General features: G+C 44.1%; 1 protein-coding gene across 1 annotated transcript in view; it reads left to right on the top strand.

Annotated features, from left to right (window-relative positions):
- Nucleotides 1-445: 445 nt before the first annotated feature.
- Nucleotides 446-22644, top strand: part of nrg3a (neuregulin 3a) — a gene marked incomplete at both ends in the record, with an annotated part of 318428 nt that continues 296229 nt past the window's right edge. Inside the window, one exon of the mRNA XM_079229705.1 lies at nucleotides 446-1175. Within this exon, the coding sequence (XP_079085831.1) occupies nucleotides 446-1175 (730 nt within the window). The remainder of the gene's footprint in view (nucleotides 1176-22644) is intronic.

Genomic DNA, 22644 nt, shown 5'->3' with positions numbered 1-22644 from the left:
TGTTCCTTCCCCACCCATCTGCCCCTCCTGTCCCTTCTCCTCCCTGTTAGAAGAATCACTCCTTCTTCTTCTGCCCTGGCTTATCCTGCTGTGAACATTCTTGAAGTTCACATTTTGGACATCGGGAGTTGATCAGGACTAAACTCGGACTAATTGGCCGATTATCAGTCGACGCCAGCTCTCTCGATTCTCTCTGGTGTCTCCGAGTGTGAGTGTGCGTGCTTGTGTGTTTGTGAAAGTGTGTGTGTCTGCATGCATCTCCTGCACCCCTCCCCTTCAATTTATCCTCGGATTACATCTTTTTGTACGTGTTAATAAGTGTCCAATTCCTCGTTAGGGTCCTTTTGTGTCCTTTCCCTCCCCCCGTTGTCTCTTCTCACTGTCCGGCTTTGTTGGGAACCTTTTCGCCATGTGCTGCCGATGCTCATCACAGGGTTAACCCTCAATGAGCCATAAAGGACGGCAGGGAAGGATGAGCGAGTGTTCTGGAGCAGCCGTTTCCGGGGCAGTGATCCTGGAGGAACCCGAGGGTTCGGCGGCTTCAGGGGGCCGCGCTGAGGGCCAGGCCCCGGATCAGGGTCCCCTTCGCTGTGCGGTCTGGCCTCGCCAGCAGACATGGCTGTGTGTGGTCCCCTTACTTATCGGATTCATTGGCCTTGGATTGAGCCTGATGCTGCTGAAATGGATTGTTGTTGGTACAGTGCGGGATTACGTGCCAACAGACCTGGTGGATGCTAATCGAATAGGCCAGGATCCTATCTTCCTCTCCAAGCCAAGCGGGATTCCCAAAAGTCCCGATACTACCACCACCACAACTACTCCTACAGTCGATGGCGGGAACCCCACACCTAGAACTGTAACTGCTGGGAAAGGTAGAACTCGCTCCACCGCTACTACCACCACTCTAAACCCTCGAGGCGGTGGAGGTGGAGCCTCGGGTAGCCAAGTAACCCCACGGAATCCTGCACATCGGAACGGACGCGGACCCTCTGGTTTTACTACAACCACCGCAGCGCAACGGACGACCTCCGTAATTGGAACGGCGACGTCGAGCCCCTCACCGTCCAACCCGACTGTGCTCCACGACTCTACGCAGATGTGGACCCTGGAGCACACGACCACCGAGGCGGTCTCCACCACGCTCACCACGCGTACACACGGCCACCGCAAAACACGTAAGTCGCTTGCATCGGTAAAAGGTTTGCCGCTTCAGAACATCGATAGCTTTGGATTGAGTTGTCGTGAGTGGCCTTGGTTGAACGGATTACTGGGCAAACTCACAAATGACATCCAAGGTGTGTGTGTGTGTCACATGTTTGTCCATTGGTTGGCTCTTTATCATCAAAATGTGATATTTGAACTTCTGATAACGTTGACATTTCACAGCTCCGTTGAGACATTGTGGCTCGCAATTAGCATGGACCACCATCCTGTTTGGAAAATTGAATGTATGGCACTCCAGAGTGATCCATGGTATTGATACAATAACACAATCAGAAGTATGGTAGGATTTACTAATTAATCTCTCTGCTGTGGATGGTTAATCTGTTTCTTTGGAGCATGAGGATTAGCATGGGGCTAAATATAGTAGGCTACAACGTTAGCTCCAAACACAAAGTGTGTCTATGCTATTTGTTTATGATAGCATCACGTACAGGATTAGTGCAAAGCGTCAGTGATTGTCTTTTACAGATAGAATGATTTAACATTAAGTTAAAACAATAAAAGTGTGGAACTGCACTCGTGTGTACACTAAGATATTTTGTTTACGACAGCAGCAACCTCCAACCCTAAAGTTTTGAGCATTGGGGTTATTTTGTTGTGTTGTCTTGTGAGACAAATGAGCTGACTGAGGCCCAGATAAACTGAGTATTGTTCCACCAGGAAGGACTTAAAGTGTTGTACTCCTTCTGTTAATGTACCCTGATGATCTTCTACCTTCACACCATCTCTCTGTCCTTGACTCAAGTCATGGCATGGCACACATGCTATCGATTTGGTGCTGCAGGGATTTTCTTGCAGCGATCAATGCCACACCCACCTACACACACACACACACACACACACACACACACACACACACACACACACACACACACACACACACACACAGTATACCCACAGCTTCCTCCATGATAAATCTCTCTGCTCTCAAAATGGTGTCACATTATGTGCTGGACTTCCCTCTGCTTGTAATATCCGTGGCCCACACGGCTGCAGAGTGACGGGACAGCGTTGTACCGTTGACAACGTTGTACCGTTGACAACGTTGTACCGTTGACAATGTGCCCTCGTGCTCTGTCCCGTGTCTTTGAAAAGAATCTCACACGTCAGCAAGCGTCTGATGAAAGCAAGTGGTGCAGGCATCCTGACCTCGATGTTGATTTTCATTTAACATACAATTATATCCACATTGCCGCGATGTTACACCACTTAATGTCAAGGTCTGGAGCAATTCGATTACAGCCATGCATTCTCTGGATGTTATGAAATATGCATGTGCTGTATGTTATGAATACGTTTGCACTGACCTAAATGGCTCTGTAATGGGATTTGAACCTGAGTACTGTTGCTATTACCTCATCGTAAAAGTCTTTTGTAATGTGTGATGCACAAGATGGCTGCCATTTACCAAATTATTTATAATTACATGATTGCAGCTATGTATTAAATCATTGATCAACTAAATCACCCCATTCCATCTGCTGTGGCTTGTCTGCTTCATTGCAAAAGGTGCGCCTGCTTCCTTTGTGTCCGCGATAATGAAAGTGTCCCCCGATTACACCAGAGACCGGGGGAATGTTCCCTCTGATAATTAGAAACATAGGGGAAAATTGTGTATCATTTCATTACCAGGAGCGGGAAATGGGGGCCATCCATCATCATCCTTTCATTTATTAATTAACGATGAAAAAGAATGTAATATCTCCAAGCGAATGCTCATGAAAACCATTAAGCTGATAGATATCCAATGGAAAATGTCACTCTTCCAGCTCGCCCGAGAAAAGTTCTGCCGCCACAGAATAGCCGACTCGTTCAATAATCCTAAACACCCTTCACCCGGCCGCCCCCTCTATTCTACCACCCCCATGCTGCTTTGATTTGAAAAGGCCATCATTTTCAGAAAAATAAATAAAACTACCCATTATGTATGAATGTGTTATGCGGTATTACTGAATTGCCTGTGTTGGCTTGTGTTCAGAAAGGGAGAACATTTTTATTAATTTAAGTATAGTTGGCCATCTGTGAGCCCTTTTTTTGATGCTGTCCCTGTCTTTGTGGATCACAACATAGAGATGGACACAGATTTGATCGCACACTGGGTTTTGTTGTTCTCACCGTCTGTACAGTTAAAAAGCTTGGACCATATGTCTTTTTTTTCCACTATTGTAAATAATACATATGTCCTAACAGGCTTCATAGTCCGATGACGCAACATCTTCACAGTCATCTGAGCTTTTTGGTGTACTCTTATGCATGTCTTGTATTCTCTATGAAGACAATGAATGGCACTTTTACCCCCAGAAGCCCTGGTGAAGTGTAGCTTTGGTGCTATTTGGTGACATTCTAGCTTGTCTAACTGTCAAGATCTGACAGCTACAGGAAGATATCATCGTTGAGACGTCTTACTTCCGACGCAAATGCCACTTTGAAAACATGATGGACGTATCTAAATCGTTTGGGCCTTACAAAATCTTACGGTCAGCTCTCTTTATGCTATGAGCGGCAGAATGAAGAGGAGATCTGGGAGAGTTGATACCATTATAAGGAGCCAAGTGACCTCTGCACTGCGGGTCAAGATGTCAGGTGATGCCTCAGCGATAATGTCAGTTGGATCAGGGAAGTCGAAATCTGATGTCTGTGTTTATTCTTCACCCGGTTTTAAGATTATAAGTTATGATGGGTAATGCAGTTAGACATTGAGGAAGAGTATTGGCATTAGTTGAAGGTTTATAAGCGTTCATATAATTAACTACTTGAATTACTTCTATGTAAAATGCTGCATAGGATTTTGGAGAGAAGACACATGAATGATGCGACGTGTTTATATTGCTGCTATAATCAGATGGACTCTAAAATTAAAACTGGTAATGAAATGGGTCATAAGCAATGCCGAGGAATCATAAAAAGGGACATATTAAATGTTAGTAAATACGACCAGATGAGTCAGGGATGAGTAAATCCTACACGGCTTATTCAGTGATGAAAAGGGACCGGGACTAGTTGTTGTAAATGTCCCCAATAATACAAATATATTAAAAACTGATATCGTCAGTAGATTCCGGTCTGCGATTGTAGATTATTACAGGATTTCCGGGCCCGTGATTCAGAAGTGGTTCTAGTGCAGGTGGTCTGAGGTCTTTGTCTCCATCCTGAGCCACTCAGTGGGATTAGGTTTCAGTCAGACAGTGGCCCTGAAACCTAAATCCAGATTAACAGCCCATCACCATGACGGTGGAAGCAACAGAATTACATTAGCCCACCTATCAGTCACACACACTCTACATGGCGCTTACAAGCCGCCTGACTGCTGAAGGACGGTTTTGATGGATGTTCTGTGGCGGGATGTTTTTTTCATTAAACGCTGCTAAAGTGACATGTTTAAGGGAACGTTTTCTCTACGCTGCTTTTCAGGATCCTCCAAGGCCGCCTGAGAGGGAAAAAATCTTCACCAAACACTTTATATTAACAACACAATCACACACAATAAAGTGCCGCCTATTGCTGTTTTTGTGACAACGGTATATTGTAAAGAACTCACTTTTGTTTCTCAGTCTTTATGGCACAATAGGCATGCACTTTAACCAAACTTCACTCTAAATTACTATTTAAAAGTATGAAAGGTGGAGCATAAGATAGATAGATAAATATACTTCATCCCCAAGGGGAAATGTGTTTGTAGCAGCAGCACGCAAAGTTACAGAGTGAACATATTCAATTTAAGAAAATGCAAAAATGCAAAGTATATACAATGTGTATAAAGTATATACAGTGACGTTTTGTATTACATGAACGTGTCCTCTCTTTGGGCATTAATGTTAATCTTTGCTTCAGCCAAAACTCTTTATGAGAATATTATTCTTCATGATCAGTATTTAGCTCAAAATCTGCAGAAAGCCAGGATGATTTTGGGCTGATGTCAGCAAAATACTCCACTGGAAGCATCTGGGATGAGAAAAAACCCTTTGGTACAGCAATTTGTGTATCTTAATAAGCCTTATGAGGCCCGTGCATACATTAAAACCAACCACTGATACCCGAAGTCTGTTTCTTTCCATCCAATCACCTCAGCACCAGAAGATTGGAAGGATAACAATAAATGTTTGGATGGGTTTCAATGTTAAGGCGAAATAAGTAAATTATGGTCATGATCTCCCAATCTGACCAACTGGAAGATATGATGGTACAGCAAAATCATAGATAAAACTTATAGATAAAACCCATCGTTGTCTTGAAAACGTATCTTTTTATTCTTACTTTTGTCTTTTCAGTTCATCTACTTTACAGAAAATACCCCTAAATTAATAAAACATCACTTTGGCTTTCATGACCATTGGCCAGCACTGAGGGCATCAGTGTTACATTATTGCACTAATCATGTCATGGGGGAGAGATTATAGGTTTTTAAACAAGATTGTAGAGTTCACGTTCTTTGCACTTGGATTAGTTCTCTGTGAGCTGCTTAACAGGTTCCCAATGGGGTTTGTGTATGTGTGTGACATGCACATGCTTACACACATGTACACACTGATGTGTGCACAGCAGCATATGTCTTCGGATGTCTAAGCGCACGTGACCTCCTTGTGCGAATGAGAACTGAAATCAATCCCATCCGCCGAGTCTGATTGCGCTGAAAGAGCTTTTTTTATGGACGAAATTAGAGCTGTAGGGGGAAGCAGTGTGTGAGAGGAAGGGTGGATGGAATATGACACATTTCAATTGTGGCATGTAATATCCTGAGTGTGAATATTGTGTTGTACCCTGTAGAAATGTGTGATTATTTCCTGAAGATAGATCTGGGATTGTATATCTCTAGAGGGGTCACTGAACCTGAGCAAAGTATATAACTCCATGATTATGTAATTCACATTAACCCTGATCATACACACTGGGTTCCCTGCTGAACCCCGAGGCAAACTCTGAGTCTTGTCTCACAGGAGTTTTATTCCGGCATTCGGATTGTTATTGACTTTAAAGATCAATTTGTTACATATTGACTTCTTATTATCGTTTTCTGTTTCTGGTCGGCATTCAAAATCTTTATTTAAAAAGCTATAATACCGATGTATTGGAGTCCTGGGTGACCCCCCCAGTGAAAAGCACGCAATGTGGTTTCAAGGATCAAATAGAATAGATATTAGATTAAATGCTTCCCATGGGTACCTACCGTAAAAGTCGGGTTACAAGCCGCTCCTACCTCCGGTCAGTGTCCCCCCTGTAGCAAGCTAGGAGCAGCTGCTAGCTAGCGCTGCTGCTAGCTAGGGCTGCTGCTAGCTAGCGCTGCTGCTAGCTAGGGCTGCTGCTAGCTAGCGCTGCTGCTAGCTAGGGCTGCTGCTAGCTAGGGCTGCTGCTAGCTAGCGCTGCTGCTGCTACTGCCCGCGTCCCCTCTGCCCAACTCGGGCGTCGAGCCTGATCCCGCTACCTTCGGTGGTTTTTGGGGAGCTGTCGGAAGTTAGCGGAGAGCTAACGGAAGTTAGCGGGGAAGTAACGGAACGCTAGCAGGAGCCCCAGCTGGCTACAGCGGGGAGCTAACGGGGACACTGACCGAAGGTAGTAGCGGCTCGTAACCCGACTTTTACGGTATTTAAATGTCACACACTATCAGTAATTTAGAATGTTTTTGTATGTGTACTTTTTAATCAGGTGATTGGTCTTTGCAATTTCTGTAGGGGCAACTATGCTGTGCCCAAGATCCCCATGGCCCCTGAAGGAGCCCATAACAAGTACAGGCTCAATTAAGGTGCATCCTGCATTATTATCCAACAAGCCCTGCTTGGGTGTATGTTTATTTCAATTCCCCACCAGTTCTGACATCCTGCGGTAACCTAGACATGCAGTTAGCGTGTTCTTCAAAGTCCTAGCATAACTTGTCTTGTAACACACGACCACGTGAAGGGTCTTATACCTAACTTATACCTCTCGCATGAGTTGTTCTCATGAAGATCAAGTCTTCAGTCAGTTTATCTCTGACGCAGTCGTTGAGACTGCGTTGCCTGACCACTAACCGACTTCATCTAAAAACCTGTCATGCCGGTCCTGATGAGAATTTTAATTTGGGGGTAAGACGCTGTAAAAATAAAGCTTTACGTCACATTGATTCATTCTGATGAAACGTCTTGCAGCGGGAAGAGGACATGAAATATTAATGACGCGAAAGAGAAACATGTTCAATATGTAGCAGAAAGTGTAAATAATTGAAGATGGCCCTTTGACGAATCATCCCACGCTGAGCAATTCCCCGTACAAGCCTACTGTACTTGTTCAGTGAATGAAGGTGTTCAGCGTGTCTGCTGGAATTCTTTTTTTTGGGGGGGGGGGCGCTGGAGAAAAAAGACCAAAAAAGTCTTATTTTCGTTGAAATCCTCCATCTGCCTCTCTCCTCTCATTTACGCCACTATTCTCTCTTCCCTCCCGAGCATCCCGGTCCAGACGACGACGATGATGAAGTACAAAGTGGTTAAATGCCGCCGCTAACTTCAGAGAGGCTTTTAATAATGAATTCAGGTTTCCGCTGCCTTGATTAGATGAGGCTTGCTCCATTTCGCGGGAGCCAGTGGGGAGCGAGGTAGCCGCCGACGAGACGTACGCCGAGGTTAATTCCGTTTCTGGGATTCACCTGCTCTTCGTCGGCTCTCCAGAGGGAGGGCTGCCACCCGCCAGCTAAACTGCTCCGATGTCCCCGACTCTCTGAGGCGTTTGTTTCTGGAGGCTCGTGGGAAATGAGGTTCTTGATGAGAGACGATAAAGACTGCTATGGCTGAACGTTCGGACCTTTTACTACAAAAGCAATAAGAGAAAAGAACAGGGTGGTTATTTAAACGGCACGGGACAGCTCATGATGTCATCAACAGGTTATATTCGACAAACCATTAATATCTGCTCTGTCTTAACCTTTGCAAGTCATCTCTTATTAACTAGTTTGACACTAACCTTATGGCATCAAGCCCTGTTTTCTGAAAATCTGAATACTATCCGAATCCCATACTAAATTCCAACAAGGAAAAAAAACACAAGGCCTATTTGAATAATTTAAAAAGGGTATAATATACAGAAAACCCTTGGGAACATAGATAATACGTTCATATATGTGTTACTGGTATATTGGTTTATGATAGTGCACAGAAAAGGGAAACAACATATATATATTTAAAAGTTGTATTTTCTTATCGTAGCTATATTTGCTATATTTGGCTTTGATTGAGTGAAGTTAAGTATTTTTAATAATTAAACAGACAGGCATACATTCATCATCTCATAGGGTAAAAAAATGTTTTATGAATAAAACAACCTATATTCGGCACATGCATTTGCTATGAAAGTTTCCTTTAAAATTCAGATGACAAAAACTTGTTTAAACAGCAAACGTATCCATAACAAATGTTTTGCATCTCCACTCCATAACACAGGATGCAGATTCAGCTTTAGGCCTGGTTCTTTTTTTTGTTTCCAAATGTTATGATACATCAGGGAGCATATATAAGAAACACATATTGATTTCTGTGGGTTATTAAATAAAAGAGGTTTCCAAAGAGGCAATAATCTGCAGCCCTTTCCCCACACCCCACCTTTGGCTTCCTCTCTTATTGAATCTGTCAGCTGGCCTGCAGCAGCAAACCGTTTCACACAAGTAAGCAAATAAATATCAGACTCCTATGAGTTCAACCATGGCCAAAAGCTTGTGTTGCAGCTTGTTTCGCTGTAGTTATTTCAGAGGAGGAGTGTGGGCCGTGACAAATTGGGGAAACTCCAGCAACCCTGCTGACCTGTGGTTGCACCAGAAAGAAATGACATCGGTCATTTATCAAGGCCCTAAAATGACACCATGTTTACCTTTTTTGACATGCAACGTTTGATGTCGGGGAAATTGTGGCGCTGCCAGCAGAAAAGGTGAGCTGGTAGGTAGTATGTTTCTGACTATGACACCAGAGATTTGTGTTAGGTTGCCGTGAGGGCTATGTGATGCTGCAATATTCGTTTTTTACCTAAAACTGGGGGCAGAATCGCTTATACAGATAATTTTAATAATGAATAGCATCTTAGTTATGTTGCTGGTGCTTTGTATGGCAAGAGATTTGGCGGTAGGTTGTACGCGTTACAGAAAGGTGTGCTAATCGCGTGTAGCATCTAGCTAGCGCGATGAAAATGCATTATTTCCATAACTTGGAGAGCTCTCTCGGAGTGGTTTTCGAGTCATCTCAAGTCATACTTATGGTTTATGTTAATACTTATGGTTGAATTGTGTAAGCCAAGGCTGTGCCGTTTATGTAGGTCTGTTATTGATTCATGGAACATATAAAGATATGAAGGAGAAGGAGACCTCATGAAGGAGAAATCTGTGGGGAAAAACGGATTTAATCACCTCCAAGTTAGTAAAAATTTATAAACTAAGTGCCGAAATGTATTTATGCATTTGGGTATTTTTGTGCAAATAACAAAAAGAAAGCACAAGCCACCCTAAACCATCAAAGATCACCATCAAAGATCATTAATAGCTATTTCACAGCTATTAATGATCTTTGTTTGCAAAGTTTTTCTGAATTGTAAACATATAAATGGTTGTGGAATAGAAAAACTGATCCCTTTTTTCACCAACTGACGGCAGAATTAATCTTCAAAACAAGTCACAGGTATCTGTAGTACTGATGCTTCTGCATCGATCCACCTCCACCCACACCCGAACGCAATCCTCTCTTACTTTAACTAAGTAGCTTTACCTAAACATCAACAACACAAGTGTTTTATTTACAGTACTCCGTCGTGTATAGCTTGAATCTCATTTAGCTCCCTTATTCTATTTGTCTATGGATTTTTTTGGATGCGCTAGAAATCCTTTAGAAAGACAGTTTGTATAATACACGACGCCCGATATGTCAACTGACATATGTAGACATCCACTTGAGGTCATGTGAGCCAAGTGACACAGTTTGACCTCTCTGAGTCCCACGCTTCAGGCGACAAACATCCACCAGTGATGCATCGGTCTGTGGAGAAGCCTTCTGCTTGTGATGCTGCTGGCACCTGGCAGTAAACAATGCCATTAGCCAAGAGAAAATGCTTAGACAGTGATTATTTAACCTCCGTGTACACGGGGCGAGCCGACAACTCAGGCCTCAACCAGTTCAAGTCCGATATCATTGCTTTCGATGGCTGAGCCGTTTGATTGAATTTTTTCCTCCTCCACTCCCTCCACCCTCCCCCGTCTCTCTCACTGCCTGCCTCTCAAGGTCAGATTGCCTGAGTCATGTTACAGTGCTCCTGCTGCTGCTGCTGATGTTCACTGCACTCGGCGGAGTGTCATTAAGACGGGTTGGGAGCTCTCTCATAGATAAAACCCATCCTTATCATTGAGTCTCCATAAGGAGTGTTTTATTGAAAATGTGTCTTGATGTGTCTTATCTGTTTATTCTAACTTTTGTCTTTTCAGTTCATCTACCTTACAGAAAATACCCCTAAATTAATAAAACATCACTTTGGCTTTCATGACCATTGGCCAGCACTGAGGGCAACCAGTGTTGGGAGTTTTTACATAGTACATTTCATTTAAAGTTACCTCACAGATGTTTTCAAATGTACATACATCCGTTGCCTACATTATGATGGGCCTTATGAGTCGTCAAAGATTGACTCCAGCAGAACCAGGTACAGCAATAAGAGGTGGTTATAATAACCCAAAACTCTCAAAAGGACTGTTCTTTGCAATATGTATTCTTTTATTTTTGTTACTCGAGCACATTTCCTGTATCTTACTTTCAAGTTAAAATCCTAAAAATGTCCATCCTGGCTGATTTGTTAATATCAGTGGTTACTGGTGGTGCATTCAATAATGCAGGTTCCAGAGTTTTGTTCAAAATTACATGTGTCTTTCCCACTGGGGCCGTATTCATAATACAATGTTAAAGGTTCTCTCTACGTTATTCAGAGCATTGGAAGCAGCAAACAACTGGCTCAGCTGTCTCCATGTTGAGAGCTTTGCGGAGGCAAGAGAGAAGCTCTGAATGTTGAATGCAGCACCTTGTAGCCTTTTATCGTGCAAGTAACCATATATGGTAATTTTCCTTTCTGCTTGAGCCACAGACCCCCAAACAGTCTGTGGATGAGGTGATGGTTGCCTACAAAAGGGAAGACAGCCGGCAACCTGAGGCAGTACATCGAAAACAAGCCACACAAGTGGGGTTTTAAGTTGTTGGCCGGGGCCTCTGAGGATAGCTCCATCCGTTCATCCATTGAATTTCAAAGTATTTCAATGAGTGTGAGAAGTGAAGGATTTGAAATCTTCTATCAGAGACTCGGTACGCTATTGTTCGTGTCAATTGTCTTTCGAAATAAGGTCCAGACTAAAGAGCAACCTCCAGCTAATCTAACAACTACTTGACTTTCTTCTTGACATCAGTAGCAGGAAGAGAGCTTCTCCCTCTCTGTTTGTCGCAGATAAAGACTCCATATGTGCGGGTGCGTCTGCGCCTGCCAACTCGATAAGTTCAACGCATTTTTCCTGCACAGGATATGAGCCACCTCAGTCCTCCTCTGCCCCGTAAGAGATGTAAGATGCATCGACCCCGATGTGATTGTATCCTGGTCTTTTGCCACTCAGCAGTTTAGCAGGCGAGCGGGGCCGGCGTTTGGGGCGTATAGGTTCTGATTATCCCCGAGCTCGCTGCATTTCGCTGCGGTTATTTTTAGCTTCAAAAGATTGTTGCCAGCTTCTCTCTGGGAGGCTGCGTGGAGCTGGCTTTTCTGGTGGAGGCCTTAGAGCTGACAGAGCTGGAAGAAATAGAACAAAGACGCACAGAACGAAGCACAGAGGAAGACTGTCGAGACGGAGACTTTAGTGTCAGAGGAAGATGGTTTTATTTTGGAAATATTACAGTTAGGGAGGATTTTGGGATGTTAAGCTCAGTGAAAAATGGTTTCCTGTGTTGTGTTTGGTTTGGGGACGCTGCCATTCTGCTGTATCTTATTATGCTAAGTAACAGCAATTTGGAGGCCTATAATGTGAGTCTGAAAGATGAAGGAGGCTATTTATTTCCAGGAAATCAGAGTTGTTTAAACCGCACGTCGCTTTATTATGTTACCACACAGGAGGCTTTACCAGAAGGTCACCTTGATGGAAAGCACACCTCAATCTCACACACACACACACACACACACACACACACACACACACACAAACGTGTTGGTCCTCTCAGCTCCGTCCTTGGGACAGATGGTTACATCACGTCTCTTTTTGGAGGCTGACATGGAGCATGTGTTTGTGCGTGTTTGTCTAGACGGCATCAGTAGAGAGCTCAGTGTTCATTATTCTGTTTTTTTGAGAGGTAAATAAGATGATTATCGAACTGCCAGTAACATTTTGGTTTAATCGATTCATCTTCAGTTCTATAAAATGTAAAAAAAAAAAAAAAGAGAAAGAGGTTTAGGCCAAAAACAAACAGTTCAATTTAGAGAGATATTAAAGTAGCACATTTTCACATTTTGACAAGTTGGAACTAAATATACAAATGACTCCAACATTTATCAAAATCCTTGTTAATTACTTTTTTCCGACAATCAAATGTTCTTCATCTCTTTCTTTTTTCTTTGTCTCTGCCTCTTGCTTTTGTTCTCTCCCTGACCCTGAAGCTCTCCTGGTGCTTTTCTCTGACAAGCCTGGTAAACCGCTGGTTCGTCCGTCTTAATATGTTTTTGAGACAAAGATCTTCGGATGACAAGGCACTCCCTTGCTGTCTCTCTCCTGGGCCGTGTGACTCAGGATTTGGAGGGACTAAGAGAGATGAAAGCAGTTGTACATCCGTCCTAAAAGCACTGCAGGAGGACGAGACACAGACGTGGGGAGGGAGACGGAATCGTGAGGTTTGAGTAAAGTGCAAAAAGGCGAAGGAGGGAATGAGCGGATGCCAAAATAGAGGAGAGGAGGAGGTGAAAGCGGAATAATGGGGAGGAAGAAATGCATCGAGGGGAAATGAGAAGAATTGGCTGGAGGAAAGTGTTCCACGGGGCGAGATGAAGGCAAGAGGAAACGAGCCCCTCTCATCCATCTAGCAGCGCCGAGCTCTCCCTTCATTCTGCCTCCACCGTCTCCTTTCTGCCCACTCAGTTCATTTACATTTACATTACACCCAGCTGGAGTAGATTTGGTGGCGAGTGATGGATGGCGAGGTTCTAATGCTGTTTATAGAATCGAGCTCAGGGGGTTAGCAGTGTCAGCTGCTTTGCAAGGTGGCAAGTGCTTGTCTGATACAGTACGCTTTGCTTGTTAGCGTCTGCTAGCTGCCCCCCCCCCTGCAGCTAGCAGCTAGCAGTAAAACTGTTTTACGATACATATTTAGGGTCCAACTTGTGCTAGCTGCTAGCTGCCCCCTGCAGCTAGCAGCTAGCACAAGTTGGACCCTAAATATGTATGGTAAAACATTTTTAACAGGTCCTATATTATCGTATAATAAGCTGGAATAGCAAATTTCAGAATGAGTCATTCTGTTATGCGCTCAGTTTGTCTGTGAAAGCAAGAGGAAGGATTAATTTCCACTGTGTGCATCTGTGACACACACAAATGACCCGGCCTAGCCCGCAGAAAGCAATGCTGTCAGAACAGGGCTTTTGTGTGTAATGCCAGATGGCCATTCATGCAAAAAAAAAAAAAAAAAGAGATAGAAACCTCTGTGATCTCCCTCAGGTCACTGCTCAGACCCCGTAGAGTCCACAGGCAAACCAACATGTAACACGTTGCTACTGGACCCTTGTTATCATTGACGAGCTGACTAAAGCTCAGTTTATTTGCTACTCCTCCTCATTCTTATTTGTGGTTTCCAACTCACACACTGTGGTCGTGACTGGTACAGTAGAGTAGTCATTTGTGCTTTTTTATTGGGTCTCACACACACACACAGGTAATGCTAAAAGTAGGCATGCATTTGTATTAGATGCTGCGTGACAGCGCTGTGTCTTAATAAAAGAAAAGAGAGGAGAGTAAACCTAAAAGTAGTCTCAAGATGAACCTTTTTCCTGTGCTGGGTTGCAGGGGGCTGATGCTTCTCCCAGCATGGACTCCATGAGAGGAAGGACACACACTAGGCCGCTCACACACATTCAGACAGCCGATTTACACTTTCCTGCTCAGCTAATCTGCATGTTTTGACTGTGGGAGGAAAGTAGAGCGCCTATAACGGGTAACGGATCAAGCGGCGGTGCAAACTGCAGTTCAGTCAGACACAGTGACGTGGAGGAAAGTCATCATTTGTTTTACCAGCTCTACGATGGTGACACATTGGACAGTTTACCTTGTGCAAACGCCCCCTGGGACGATGCACAGGGCTTCTTCTTTCCGAGCTTCTATATGACAAATAGGGATGAGATTATTACATTAGCCTCATACTGTATGGCACTCTGCTTCCATTTGCACTAAATGTTGTAAAGCTGCTCTGTGCACCTGCATAAATATGATTGCATGTCACTAGTCTGGTCAGCTGATGTATGAGCCGCCGCTAGCGTTGCAGGCACAAGACACAGTTAATGACTTCGGCGCATTGCCTGAAGCGATGAGATGCAAAACTCTGTCACCTTTTGATCATCAGCATCATCGTTATTATTATATATGACAGATTTGGTGTTGTTGTATGAAGATATTGCAGTATTTTATCTTTTTAGGCGTCCAGTTGAGATGCGCTCGGCTCCTGCGGAGATGAACACGTCAGAGTCATGAGCTGTCAACACTCCATCCGCCACTTGTCAGCAGTGACTGATGTCCAACGCCCGCTCTCGCTCTCGGTCTTGTCTTCTCTCCGTTCCACAAACACACACACAGACACAGACGCACACACACCCACAACTGCAACACATGCAAACCACTCACATGCACACACACACACACACACACAGCCTCCCACACACAGACAGCCGGGGCCTCACTCTCCTGGCTCGGCGCCCTGAGAGGAACACTGAGAAAGACGGACAGGCAGGAGCTGTCAGCGAGGACTCGGGGACACGGAGTCGGCTCCCCACTTCAAATAATGAACCACATGCGAAGCGTCAACGCGGCTGCAATTAGATCGGATGATAATTATCTCAGCGCTATGTCACTCATCCCAATCAGGGTGTGATGTGCTGGGTGGGCCAGAGGGGATGCTGAGCAGAGGAAGAGGCAGAGGATGAGAGTTTGAAGCCGCTGCAGAGTTTAGCAGTTACCGCCCACTTTCCTACTTTTTTCTCCCCATTCTGTAACCACCGCTGTAATTAGAATATCCACAAGCCAATTTAATACGTGTGTATTGTGTTATTGTATTGCAATACAGGAGCTTACACTGAAAATAAATCCAGTTGTGGGTAGAAAATGATGCGTTTTATATTCGTGGGATCAGAAAAAAGAAGTTTTGGCACCCACCTTGCCTGGAAACACATGCAATACATGTCCAGGTGAAGTGAAGAAGCATCAGGATTCAACAACAATATAGTATGTATAACACAACAGAGTAACTTAACACCCACATCTCTTTATTGAGCCAAAACCTGTGTCTGCATGGAGAGGGAAGGGGCAGTGTGTGCTACTTGGTTGGAAGCTGCTGTCGCCTTTTTCCTCATTCATTTTTAATTTTTACTCTTCTATGTACAAGGTACCAACACTGTTAAAGTTGGATTAGGACCAAAACTGCATGTATTTTTGTCAGACTTATATATAATTGGTCTTTTAACACGTTTTTTTTGTAATGCTATACGCCACAAAACCGGCTAAAACCTACACAACTTCCCCTTTTGAGGTTATAAATAACCCGCATGAATAACCCGCATTGCTTCAAATCCCATCCACTTTATTAGCCTTTTCTCAATCATCATTTAGCGGGTCGGCTTCGTACCGCTCCGTCTCTGTCGGCCTCTGAGACGTGGAAGAGAGGGCGCCTCAACTGAACCGTGAACGCCCCACATGAACAACAGCTCTGTCTTGTGTCTGTCACAACCACATTAACGCAGCCTTTGACATCACTGTAGTACTACAGCGTGTGTCCCCCCCCCCCGCCTATATATTATATATTATCTAGCTGGAAGTACATTGTACTCATACGCGTTTAAATTTTGCTTGGACACCACAGCGTTAATAATTGATGGCTCATTCTCTACGGTGTGACACAATAAGGCCTGTTAGTGCATGTCAAAGCCCCCGTGAGAGGAGCTGCACATGAGACTATAATGTGTGGTTATGTTTGAGTGGAGAACATGCATCATAACCTCCCCGCCCATTTGTAAGGATGTTCACTGTGTGCGGACTCTTTTCGCCATTAAAGGGATTGTAGTGTTTTCAGTGGGGAATTGACATCAGACCTAACCCTCCTCTGTTAAATAACCCTCTCCCTGGAGTGTAGCTGTTTGTGTAACACACATTAGCTAGAAGATGTGCATTTTTGCGATGTACATATTTACCTTTTTTGTCATAAAGGGAAACACTGCAGGCACAATGACACTCAATAATGAGATGGTGGGGCTCCTTACAGCCAACATACACATTGCAGTGTTTAGTTTACGACTTAATTTAAACTTAAATATGTATTTTGTGTCTGTAGGTTGTTCCATAATCCATAAAAAATGATCACTAGACAATTCCATAATAAAACAGAGTTGCAAAAGCTTTGAAGACAAACATATGAACTCATTTACCTGTAGTGTCTTTCTATATGTATAGAATGTTACATTTAAAGCCAGAAAGCTTGTCTGCAGTAGCACTTAAATACATACAATTTTACATTTGAGGGTTTTCTAGAGTTTCTTTTTTTTCATGCATCATTCATAGCTTGATTTCTGGAACATTTTGTTCCTAAAACATGCTCGTATTGGGAGTATTTTCAGATTTGCTTGCAGCTATTTCCCATTTACCTCCGTCTGCATCACCATAGTGGTTGCTAGAAATGAAATATAATCTCTCATATGAGAGACATCAGTGAAATGCCATGATAGATTACTGGAGCTTGCTTAATTGCCCTCTTGCATTTCAGTTTATAATTGCAAATTTGGATGGAAACATAATTGCTGCATGTGTTGTCTTGGTGTCTCATTCAAGGGCCAGAAATCAAGCCATGATGGTTTGGATAGTGTGTGTGTGAGGCATGGCAGCAATACTACATCTAGTCTTAAATAAGTGGCGTGTAAAGCAAGTGAAATGTCATCATTTGAGTGTCAGCGCGGTCAGGTCTGATCCGGCGTTATGATCTTAAAACTCCGACCGGCTCACTTATACAGACGTCACCCTGCACACAGAGACCATTAACCTCCTGAACAGCGCTTCAATGGGATTAACGTGACTTCACTCCTGACCCTTTTTCCCGCTCGCCACTCCTTCATTTTCTCAGTTACGACAACAAAACTCAGCCATTGAGCCTCCGTCTCAGATGTCAAATCGAGAGACGACGTTACAGATGTCTGCTCCCTGTAACGAAAAGGATGTCCACGTCCTTGTCAGTGACTCTGTGGACCTCAATCTGCTTCATCTGGAGCCTCGTGCAATGACTTACCAATCCAAAGCAGTCGTACGCTTTTTAAGAGTCCAGCCTAGAGTCAAAGGAACGACTGCAGCGAAGTGCGGTCGAACTAAAAAGTAGAGGAAAGTTGACCTTTTGGCGTCGAATTTCGGGGCCAGAGAATGTCTGCAATATGATGTACATTCTCAGATGTACGGTGTATTTCTGTATTTCTGTACTCGTTACTAACGCAGATGGATCGTTGTCATGTCATCACAGCGATGCACGCAATCTGAACGAGCGAGCAGGCTTGTTGGCACGGAGACCCAGTCACATAAAGTGTTACCGTTTGTGGTAATGACTTTAATTCCCTTCCATCCTGGCGCCATCGGGCAAAGGGATTGATAACATCGACGTGGAGGAGCAGTCGCATGTGATGTGGTGTCTTTGGGGTTCCTACACATGACACATGACGCATAACTAAGATGTTCTACTCCCTTTTGCTCTCTGAGAAGCCCACGCAGTATGTAGTATGGACAGTCTTTAGAAGCTCTCGTAAAGAACAGAGTACATTTCCTGGGTGGCGTTCAGTGACAATGATAAATTCCGACTTACACTACCGTTCAAAAGTTTGGGGTCACTTAGAAATGTCCTTTTCAAAGAAAAGCACTGTTTTTTTTAATGAAGATAACGTTAAATTAATCAGAAATACACTATGCATTGTTAAACTGTTGAGCCCTAGGGCCCCCCCCCCCCCCCCCCCCCCAATCAGGGGACCCTTTTATATCAGGAAAAAATCATGGTATAAATCCCTCCCCCCCAAAAAACAAACATGTTAGGTATCAAATTAAACATAAAAATCAGGGCTACAATAATATATAATCCCGATGTACAACCTCTAAACACAACTCAAACAATAAATAGGATTAGGGGTTAGGGCTTAAAGGGCTGCTGTGGTAAATGACTATTCTAGGTGGAAACATTTGGTTTTTAATGCAATATCTACATAGGTGTATAGAGGCCCATTTCCAGCAGCTATCACTCAGTGTTCTAATGGTACATTGTGTTTGCTCATCGCATAGAAGACTAATGGATGATTAGAAAACCCTTAAAACCAGCTTAAAACAGTTATGTTGGTGAGAGAAGCTATACAACTGGCCTTCCTTTGAGCTGGTTGAGTATCTGGAGCATCACATTTGTGGGTTCCATTATACTCTCAAAATGGCCAGAAAAAGAGAACTTTCATGTGAAACTCGCCAGTCTGTTCTTGTTCTTAGAGATGAAGGCTATTCCATGCGAGAAATTGCAAAGAAACTGAAAATGTGTCTGGGTGAACCCAACCTTTCGAACGGTAGTGTGTACTTTAAGGAATTTCCAAACCAAATGCGGAGAGGCAGAGATGGACAGGCAAAAGACGTCAAATATTGTGTGCCGAATGTTCAGGCCGATCTTCTCTATCCATAACAAGAGCTGTATGAGAATCTACCCTTCTGTCCGGCCACCGGTCATTCCTTCATTTCCAACTCGCCTCCTTCTCTCTGGCATTAGAAATAAGGGCAAATGCCATCTTGCTTTTTGGAACTTTTCTCTCACACTCATTAGTGCCACATATCCTCCGGCAACCAACATCCAAACACACATTAACCTTTACGGAAAAGCTTTTTTTCTCTCCCTCCTCCTCCGCTCATTCTCCTCTTGCTGAGACTTTAATTTGCCCCGCCCCCCCTCTCCCTCCTCTCAATCACTCCTCCACATCCCATTTGGCACCTGAGAGGATCATTTGGGGGATTTTTGGGCAGCAGCTGTGTTGATGGATGCCTCGTCCAGCTGTGGCGCTCACTGCTCCTTTGCGACCAAAGCGGGAAAGAGCAATACGTTGCATTGAGATCTCTTGTGGCTCCGCATAAATAAACCACGGGGGTTTACTGTAAATCGCGGCGATACACAAGCCTGTATCGCCACGGCTTTTCTGTGAAGGAGAATTAACGGAGAGGAAATGAAAGAGTCAATCTGTGCGCCGCATCCTAAACTTCGGGGCGCGTTCTAATATTTGCTCTCCAGCTCCATTCCTTCCAGTTTTCCGGGGCCACAGATGGCCGGGCATGTGGAAGAGGCTCAGCTAATATTTGTCTTTCCTCCCTTCAGGATGTGCCGGCACCTTATTGGTTGTATGTTTTAGCTCTCTGCTGTTTTGACAAGACCAAAACCCACTTCGTTGACTGCATGTATTTCGCAGCAGTGAAAAAAACACAGCTCTCGTTTTTTAAAGTTGTGTCCAATGCATAACGATAGCAGATTCTTAGTTTATAGTTTTGATATTTATTTGCAAAAACGGAGACCCATTCATCTACTGTTTTTAGGTGGATTATAGGCGGATCATGACCCCGTGACAGTCAGGAAGCAGGAAGTTGATTCCAAGCAATGCAGAAGCGTTGCAAGATGAATTCAATATATACTGAGCTGGCCTTTTTTTTTTTTAAGTGTCTTACCTGCAGGCTGTACAGTATAGTAAGTATAGTATGTTAAACCCTTGTGTAACAATTCACACTACAATTCACTGTACATGTTTATGTTCATCCACACTTCACATATTACATATATATATACATATTACAGTATATATTCATTCATGCACTCAGGTTTTTCAAGTCCAAAACTCATAGAGGAGCAGTCAGGTTGCTTTAAATGATGCACACATTGATGCAGTGAAAGTAAGAACATGGTTTCTATCCCTCCGCTATGAATCGCATTGCTAGGTAACAGCTTTACTTCCAGCCAGCGTATGTCATGCACTGCAACATGAAATAAACCTTTTGTTCGGTTTTCAACTGTGAGATGAATGATGGGTTTGAAATATATGGATATAAATGAGAGGAAGCGAAGTGATAAAGACTTCTTATGTCGGGTGGGTGGGTTCAGTGAACAAGACTTGAATTTGTGTCCCGAGATGATGTTGAGTTTGAAGTCACTTAGTTTTGCGTTCCAATTATGATCCGACCATCTGCGTCTTCGTGACATGTTTCAAGCTGAGCCATGTACTCGCCTTCCCATGAGATCAGGACGCACGAGCGCGAGAGTCGTTCTTTGCCTTTGGCACGTTTCAGGTCTCCCGTCATTTATTGTGCCAGGCTGTAACGAGAGCTAAGCTCCGCCCCCCCCGGAGGAGACGAACGCTCCACATTTCCAAAGCCATTGTTTATACCGATCGCGTTAAATACTACATTGTGTACGACATAGTTTCTTTTACATGAGTAAATTGTCAACTTGCCTTGGAGGAAGTGGGATTTAATTACAACAACAGGTTGTATGCATATCGGGCTAATGCACAGCTGTGTGCTCCCGTCAGCGTGAGCGGCTCCGTTTCTGCCGGGCGAATATTTCAATGAGAATCCGTCTCTGCAGCTTATTTCACCTCCGTCTCACTGTCTGTCACTCGCCTCTCCTTAACCCTTTTAAATCCCATTTGCTTGTTTTTTACTCCCTTTACCGCCAGCCTTTCCGTCTTACATAAGCACGCCTAAGCTCTTGTCCATGTTGACTTAAACATTTAACATCAAAGTTCAGTTCCCAGACTGACGCTGGTATGGAGCTTTTGATCATACCGCGCAATATTCACCTGCAGTTGGAATACACTTCTTTTCTTCTTTTCTCTCTTCTATTTGAGATGCGTTTCAAGTTTTTGCACTACAGCTCCCATCATGCTTTGAGGGATTTAAAAGAAAAACGTCGCCCTCGACTCAGTGACGAAGCTACAGACTTCAATTCAATGGCAAAAATGACATTTTTTCAAATCGAGTGATGCTGTATTAATTAGTCCCATGCTGTTCTTGAACCGTACATTAACATATACATGTATGTTCTTTCATCTTACATGCTGGCTCCCGCTTCCTCTTTTTCCTGCCTTCTCCACCAACACCCTCCCACACACCATATATTTATGTTTTCTCCTCACCTGTTGCTTGGGGAGATGGAGCTGTCACACCGGGGCTCTAATGACATAAAATCCACTGGACTTGTTCCCTCTCTCCCTCTTCTCATCTCTCCATCCCCTGCCTGCTCCCTCCTGTGCCGGGCTGCTCCGACCCCCACTTGGGCGTGGCCAGGCTTCAGCCTCCATCGCGGCCTTATTGGTGAGTGTTTTCAGCGGAGTGGCAGCAGCAGGACCAGGGGGCCACAGAGTGATGGATGGCCGCTCCTCCGGCCCTCTCCTTTCCATTCCGTGACCGCTCTCCTCTCATTGCCTTCCCGGGGCTCGGCTTTGCCGGTAATGGCTTGAAACATGATATGAGTCTAACCCGGTGTTTGCCGAGGGAGACGGAAGGAGTCCCCCAGCCAGCCGTAGTGAAGCCTCAATTTGACAGGCCGAAGCGAGAGAGGGCTTCTGCAGCGAGCTGATTCACAATGTGGACGACGAGGACATGGGGGGAGAATCCATCCAGGGAGAAGACGGGGATGAGACAAGGGACGGGGAATTGAATAAAACATTCATAAATTGGATGCAGTCACCGTCTTTCCCCGCTTTATTTAAACATCGGACAAAAAGTTCAGAAATTTGTGTTTGGTAGATTATTTCTCTATTCTAACAATGCTTGTTGGCAATACATTGTATACCGTTGGAAAGCCCATTTATTTCCCTTTCAAACGGTGCAGGATTTGTGAGGAACATGCATTTCTGGGATGAGCAGCACAGCTGAGTATGTGGGTTGCGCCCATGAAAAATGTGCCAAATCTTCTCTGCCGATGCCAAACAGCTGATTCCGAACTTTTTGTGCAATGTTTATTTTGGTTGAGGCATTTAGGTTTTAACACCCCTAACGAAATACACAATAATCTGACAATTCCATGTTGTTTCTCTGTGTTGCCCGAACAAAGCAACGTGTACAACCACAAAAAGAATCATTTTCAAACACCTGCATGTGTGGAGGAATGAAACCTTTCAGTGAGGTAACAGCCTGCAGAGGCAGTAAGGCAAAGTCACAAGGTGTGG

Source organism: Taurulus bubalis (genome assembly GCF_910589615.1).
Source record: "Taurulus bubalis genome assembly, chromosome: 14".
In the NCBI taxonomy this organism is placed as follows: domain Eukaryota; kingdom Metazoa; phylum Chordata; class Actinopteri; order Perciformes; family Cottidae; genus Taurulus; species Taurulus bubalis.
The sequence above is the reverse complement of the archived record's forward strand: the minus strand, read 5'-3'. Positions and strand labels throughout refer to the sequence as shown.